Source organism: Pundamilia nyererei, unplaced genomic scaffold (assembly GCF_000239375.1).
Source record: "Pundamilia nyererei isolate P.nyererei 1_Seehausen unplaced genomic scaffold, PunNye1.0 scaffold00037, whole genome shotgun sequence".
Classification (NCBI taxonomy): domain Eukaryota; kingdom Metazoa; phylum Chordata; class Actinopteri; order Cichliformes; family Cichlidae; genus Pundamilia; species Pundamilia nyererei.
Window position 1 is genome coordinate 2,829,138 of NW_005187438.1, and position 7,720 is coordinate 2,836,857.

General features: G+C 41.2%; 1 protein-coding gene across 1 annotated transcript in view; it reads right to left on the reverse strand.

Annotated features, from left to right (window-relative positions):
• The window catches only part of mbtps2 (membrane-bound transcription factor peptidase, site 2), a 25,826-nt gene continuing 18,106 nt past the window's right edge, over positions 1–7,720 (reverse strand). Inside the window, exons 6-10 of the mRNA XM_005730509.1 lie at positions 7,184–7,393; positions 6,203–6,309; positions 3,645–3,843; positions 3,259–3,334; positions 1–916 (exon numbers count right to left, since the gene is read on the reverse strand). Of these exons, the coding sequence (XP_005730566.1) occupies positions 694–916; positions 3,259–3,334; positions 3,645–3,843; positions 6,203–6,309; positions 7,184–7,393 (815 nt within the window). The 3' untranslated portion in view covers positions 1–693. The remainder of the gene's footprint in view (positions 917–3,258; positions 3,335–3,644; positions 3,844–6,202; positions 6,310–7,183; positions 7,394–7,720) is intronic.

A 7,720-nucleotide genomic window follows, 5' to 3' on the forward strand; every position in this document is an offset into this window, starting at 1 on the left:
GAGGAAAAACTGTTATTTTTATTTCACAATTTCTAGAAATTGACTTTTGCAACTATATGGCAGACATATAATAAAAAATAAAACGTACACATAAAGAAAAGGTGAGTGAAAAAGAAAGCAATTTTCGCACTGCAATGCCAGATCAATCTGAAGGATAGACGCCATTTAAATAGGGTCAAATTGATAGGAGTCCATTCATTTAATTAAATAATTCATGATTTCATGAACAGTAGGTAGTAAAGTTTTTCAACAGTGATAAGGAATTCAAGATTATTATATTGCCATGCATTCACCAGAAAACAAAAGAAAGCTCCTTAAACGTTTTTGTGTCCACAGGTTAGCTTAGTTACACAGGAAAATATGGCATTTTTGGAATCAACGTAATGAAAAACACAAACACACATGTTTCATCAGTACAGTCTTTGTAAACAGTCACATAGGACAGTGCTTTACAGCAAGTGCATTTGTTAACTTGTTTGTGTGCTTTTGGATTTATGGCAGCAACAAGGTGGATTAAAGTTGTTTTCCCTGGTGGTCCAATTTTAAAGGCAGAGTGATGTTATACTCAACAGTCTCCACAAGGTGGGCAGTGCTTCTGGGTAATGCAGTCTGTTCACAGTTTAATGGTCCACAACACTCAAACGCATCCTGAGACAACATATCTCAGTCCACCGGGGCAGCTGACCGCTGTGGCTACCGTGCCGTGACCATCCACAGGCCCAGCGCCACGTTGGCCGCCAGCAGGGCACTGCCTGCCAGGAGCAGGAAGAAACCAATCAGCTCACGCTTCTGACGGTCTATTACCACACTGGCCAGCGTGGCCTCCAGCAGGGCGTTCAGCATCCACTGACCATCGAGAGCAAAGCACGGCACAGAGTTGACTACTGCTAATGCGCCAGAGAGGGACACCACGTATCTGAGAGGAAGGGCAGCTCAGGAAAACAAACACAGAAACACAGTAACAGGCAATTATTTAAGTGTCAGTTTAAGCAGCGAGCAATGGAAGCAGAGAAAGTTTACTTCTGTCTGCTGGACAGCTAAGCAAACAGTAGCAGTCCATTCTTTACAGTTAGCTCAAGAACTCCTATTTGGTTAATTGTCTGAAAGAAATATTCTCTCCTGTTGAGACAGCTCCCAGTTTGGGCTCAGGACACAGACACACTCTCTACCTTAAACTTTCCATTTTGGTAAATTCCCTTCAGTAGGCCCTGAACAGTCCCATAGTTATGCTACTATAAGCTCTGGCTGTTGATGATAAACAGATGATGAACAAAAAAGTTGCCCTTTGCCACGACGCTCTACTTTACACTTCCCAAAGGCATACCATTAGTACTTTCCCTTTGTGGTTTCTCATTATTCCTCTTTACTTTCCCTTAATTCCTCAACCAGTTGCAGTGGCCTCCATGAGGTTGATTCTGCCAGAACTCTTCCTGTGAAACAGGAGTTCTTGACCATCACCAACTGCTTGTTCACAGGTTGTGATTGTTGGACATTTCTATCTATATTGTAAGGCTGGGTACTCCAACTCCAGTCCTCGAGAGCTACTGTCCTGTAGCTTTTAGATTCATGCTTGTTCCAGGACATCTGAATCAAATGAATGGCTTGTTACCAGGCCTTTGTCAAACTTGAAGCTGAAGAAGCAATTAAACCATTTGATAGGGCTGTGTCGGAGCAGGGATGCATCTAAAAGCTGCAGGACAGCAGCTCTCGAGGACTGGAGTTGGAGAGGGGAATTAAACTATTAATTAAAGATTAATGAGATACGTTTTTACATTGCATCTTCTTAACATCTGTCATTTAATTCAGCCAAAGCATATCACATCAGTGAGAACCAGTAGAAACAGCATTATCTAGAATATACTCTCAATTAGTTGTTACTTTGGAGTGTCTGTCCATAAAAAAAATAAAGGGATCCACCATGACGTTACTCAGTGGTTTGTGCAGTCTGGTGTTTGAACTCTCAAACTAATCATTATGGCCGTTGCCATGTTGGCTTTTTGAAACAGTACATCACAAAGTCAATCTGACTGTGAATCTGAAGGGCACTGCACACTCTTGTCGAACACAAGAAAGAAAAAGGAAATAAAATATACTGTATTCTTTATCTTCCTTTTTGACATTAATGGGAACATAACTCGAAAAACGAACAAGATGCTGGATTTGACATGACCTAAAACTAGCAAGTCAGTCAGAAATAAACCCATAAACCCAACAGGGATGTGTTTAAGGACAGCACAGATCAAGTGTGGAAAAGGCTCCCCCTCCCCAAATGCATGTTAGTACAATTGGACGTCTGACCAAAGGAATCACCCTCTGGCTTTTTATCATTATGAATGAATGTTTAAGGCATGTCTGCATTGACTTCACCTTTTAGAAACCAAAGACGCATTCATCCTTTATATACAGAATTTTTTCCATAATTGAATTAGCACTGCATGTACACGTGTAAGCAACGGATATAAAACTATAAAACATATAATTAGATTTTAGGGAAAAAAATACTACTGAGGAAGAACTGGAAGCTGAAAATGACTAGATGAGCAGGTAGCTGCTCACCAGTAGTAATCAGAAAAGGCGGCACGCTACAATCACCTGGTCAAATATGAGCAGTGCTGGTTTTCAAAAGATCACCATTAAAAACACATCAACGTTGAATCATCCAAAATGCCCCAAGACCAAAGAGCATGCTTTTAACTTTCAAAGCATTACATAACAAGAAGAAACAACTCACCCTACCCTTACAAATAAAAAAGTGAATTCACATTAACGAGATACAGTTTTACCCTTCACAGTCATCTTAACATAAACTTAATGACCTTAATGAGACCATGTTCTTTTCAGCCCAAATAAAAATCGTTTTCAATCAATCCAAGTACCAATCAGCAGTGCCAAGAGATAACTACTTTGTTAAGTAGTCACAAAGAAAAACAGACCTACAAAAATGTAAAAACGGCTTAAAAAGGGTTGAACTGCAATCAGAAATGTGCACAGCAATGCAATTAAGGGCTGCATTCAGGCAATCTTAAAGTGCATCTGGCCTCTTGACTGTGCTGATTAGATGTTAAAAAGGGGTCTTTTATTCAGAAAAAGACATTTGGAATCAAGTAAGATGAAACTTTTATGCTATATAATCCTAAAAGAGGAAACTGAGAACATGCAACACATGATAAAATGTTGCACTGCGGGTTCAGAGTAGGGTTCATTCTTCTTACACCCATCCTTGATTATGACTGTAGTCCCTTTAACCTGAAAGGATACTTGCAGAAGGTTTCTAGGAATACAGGAAGGTCCAGGTGGAGGAATCCAAAGCGAGGGACAAAGTTAGTCAGACTCACTGTGGAAATAAGAAAACACAGGATATATAGGTCCTCAGTTTGATCCACTGAACACTTTATGAATCTTAAATATGAGCTGAGAAAACATCCAGGCTCTTCGTGATTACTCCCTCTGCCTTGCCCAGAGTCAGTTCAACATCTACAGAACACTGTAAACACCAATTACTTGCTTATTACAGTAAATGCAGTTGCTTATTACAAGTTTGAAACTGAAAACACAAGATTTACACAAATGATATGTTCAACAAACGGTTGCTTCAGCTAATTATGTCCTACATTCACAAATGGAGGTAACATAAGTGTACGTACCTGCATACTGCAGGTGTGGCGGATATCCCACGAACAGCATGTGCGTGTTGGGAGGGTGTGTGACACGGATGAAGCGAGTCTGGTTCTCCAGAGAAGGCGTGACGCAAATGCTGGCAGTGTGGGAATGTGCAGCACAGTCGTCATCTGTATGACACACTCGCGTTCCCGTCACCATTTTACGTACTGGCATGCAGGCGTACTGAAGCCACAGGATTACACAAAAAACACAGGAAGCAAAAAACCGATTTTCAGTTACTCTATGCAGCTTTTCTCCATGTTAGCTAGCTTCTGTTTCCGCCATTAACACCCATTCATTTTGGTACGGTGTCTTTTTCCATACAAAGCACGACTGCACAAACACTTTCAGCTTGTATTTCAAAATGTATATCTAATTATTCTTTTCTGTAAATAAGGTTACAAGGTTATGAAAGCGCCCCCATTTGAGACTGGGAGGAGACACTGGCATTGCAGCTTAAATGCGATAATAGAGAGCAGCGCAAAATAGGAGATGATTATTTTTGGTGACTACAACTCAACTCATGACATCCCCTAACACAGACATTTCAGAAATACACCTAACAGGCACTTTGATAGGTAGAGCAGTTCAGCTACTGGTTAATGCAAATATCTAATTAGCCAATCATATGGCAGAATGGGTAAGAAAGGTGATTTAAGTGGCATGGTTATGGCATGGTTATGGGGTCAGGTGGGCTGGTATGAGTATTTCAGAAACTGCTGATCTACTTGGATTTTCCCACACAACCATCTGTACGACTTTCTGATCTGAAGAAGAGAAAACATCCACTCAGCTGCAGTTCTCTGGGTAAAAATTACATTTTGAGGTCAGAGAAGAATGGCCAGTGTGTTTTGATCTATAGAAAAGGCAACAGTAACTCAAATACTTAATAGAACCAAGGTATGCAGAAGACCATACCTTGAAGCACATGGGCAGAAGACCACACAGAGTCCTATTCTTGTCTGCTAGAATTTGCACAGGCTGACCAAAATTGGAGAACAGAAGATTGGAAAAGACAGCTCGGTTTGTTCCGCTTACTGTAGATGTCTGCTACGTGTATTTTCTTTGTTTTTTTGTAAGCGGAATTTAATTTTTTAGCAAATGCAAACAGAAAGTATTCAATCATAATTTTCTTATTGTGAGCAAACAGCCAGACTCAGAGGCTATCCTTCACACTGCAGGCCTTGAAGCCAAATTTGTTTGAATACTGAAAAACCTTTATTAATTTTATTAAGTCCCTTTACAGCAAGCAACATCTTACCCTTTAGGCAACATTGCAAGTGTCAGGCAAGATTATGTAACAATAAAACAGTACTGATAATTGACAGCTGTCATTGGGGGACACTTCTAACTCACCAGAATTTATGAAATAAATGTATCAGAATTCAAACTTTAATTGTTGGTGTTCATTTCCTCCAGATGGGGGTTTGGAAAATGCCCCACAGCCACAAGAACATCAACAAAACCTTAATTTATACAACAGTAACAACATAAGTAGAGATGACAGGGAAGGGGCTTTCCTACACAGAGATTTTTGTGACCTCCACCCAAAGAGGTTTTAGCCACAAGTGGTTGGGGTTTCATTTAACTCTGTCATTGGGCGAGAGGCGGGATACACCCTGGACAGGTCGCCAGTCTGTCACAGGGCTAACACACAGGGACAGACAACCATTCATGCTCACATTCTCTCGCACTTGCACACCTAGTGGCAATTTGGATTATCCAATTAACCTATCCCCACAAACTGCATGTCTTTGGACAGTGGGAGGAAGCCAGAGTACCCGGAGAGAACCCACACAAACACGGGGAGAACATGCAAACTCCACACAGAAAGACCCCCGCATGATGGAATTGAACTCAGGACCTTGTTGCTGTGCGGCAACAGTGCTAACCACCGTGCCGCCACTGTGTTACTGTACACATTCAGGATAATTTACTGTAGAGGTAAGCAGACAAGACAAGAATAAGCCTTAACCGCTGCTGTGTTACCAACATTTGGTGGCACATCAGCCCAGACAGAGCTGTGGGTGGTGACAGGCAAGAAAAAAAAAAACAGAAAAATTTCAATCTCATTGTCCCAATAGGGGTCATAAAACCAGCTCTCTCATGTAAAGCAGCCCTCGAATGCAGATGCTCAAGCTCTGTCACTCTGGGGCAAAACCAATCAGATTTGGGTCACTTCAGCATGTAAGGTTGACAGAGTAATCTTCAATCGCAAGAACAAAACGTAACAGAAGTGGCATAAAAACCCACAGAAGAACTGTGGCTACTCAAGAAAATAAGGCGATAAGAAGAACTGGTGATTTAGACAAAGTGTGCTCACACCAAATGCTAATAGAAATCCTAACTTTACTCGAACAGTGTCAAACTTTTTTCACAGCACCGCAGCTGAAAACTCATGGAAAGTCACACATGGAAATAAAAGGGAAGTGAACAAAGGAAGTAATATAAATATCCGCGACTGTCTAAAAGGTTTTGAGACCTGTTTGTATGACTAACCAGCCACAAAAAGCCCCCACATCTGTCAGTGAGTGTGTGTCACCTCTCTCTCTCTGCTGCTCCTGCCCTGTGATTTAATGTAAGAGAAGCAGAGGTCGGTCAGGCTGTTGTTGCTGCAGCAGTCCATCGTTCCATCCAGACGCTTGAAAGCTACAGGGGGGAGAGAAACAAATGGAAAATATAGCACAACTCTGAAAAGAATCTTAAAAATAGATGTTCTGTTAGTAGGTGGACTCGAAATGGATGATTAGATAAAAATAACACAATATCACACAATTTATTCGATGACTAAAAAGTCTTCTGGACTCCTTAAAAGGTCATTGGCTTAACTCTGCATAGTAAAAAGCACATTAATCTGGTGCGCTTCAGGCGAAAAACCCCAAAGACTCTGTTCTGCATATCTAATATGACAATAATTACTAATGCCAGAGTAAGAAGAGTATCATAAGCAAAATCCCCAGTGATAACTTGTTTCAGCTTATTTTAGATAACCATCCAAGACACAGACTTTGAAAGACAAAGGACAAATAAAATGACATAAATGTCTGATCTCTAAGCTGTTATGTCAATAAAAATTTTTAGGACTATAATAGAAAATTAACATTAAGGGCATCTGCTCCTAAATCACTTGAGTAAATTCTAGACCACAGAGAAGCAGCAGGAGCTAGGATTGGCCAGCTGTTACACAATTACCTCCCACATGAGTTGACACTTGGCCAATCGGAGCTCCTGTTGCTGCTCTGTAACTGTGACCCCGTTTAATATTTAAGTGGCCCACTGTAGTGATGACAAAACAAGGTCAATTAATGTTTAAATCAAGTGATTAATAAAGTCGTTTAATAGCTGCCTTTTGAAAGACGTTAATTTATGATGCTATTACGATTTAATACAGTCAAGTCTCCAGGTAGAGGTACTCAGCTGGCTCTTTATTGGAGGCGTACATACAAAACTATGAAATAATACGGCTTTCTTATGTCTTGATAGAGCAAGTCCGGTGGCCTTGCTGAACAAATTCCTCACCCACCTCGTCCATGAGCCCAGCTGGGCTGCAGGCTGGCGACAGGGACGCAGTATCCCGTCTGTGGTGTGTGAGCGAGGTGAGACAGGCAGCTGGTCCAGTCCTCCACTCCCCTGACGGGACAGTCTTCCAGGCCTGTCACTATGTCCCCAACTGACAGACCCCTGGGACCGTCAGCTGCAGAGCTCTGGACCAAATACACACGCAGACATAAATCTTGATTTAAATGGGCAAAAGGTCACACAAGTGAAATCTGATGGCTTCAGTCCTGCAAGCTTGCAATAGTTGGGAAACTCTGACAAATACAATAAGCTCTTGAGCAACAGTCACCAACTGTGGCTACACTGCTGCAGCATAAATACATTAATGAAATAATAAATGATTAAGTCATAAAATTTAAAAAAGTATTTACCGTGGATTTAAGTGGGGAAGATGAGCTCATAAGTCACATAGCCTAAGGAAAGAAATCTAGTGGTAATGTAGCTGATACTATTGTGCTGTTTGTCAGATGGCAACGGGGCTGGTTATTATCTCCTTTGGAGT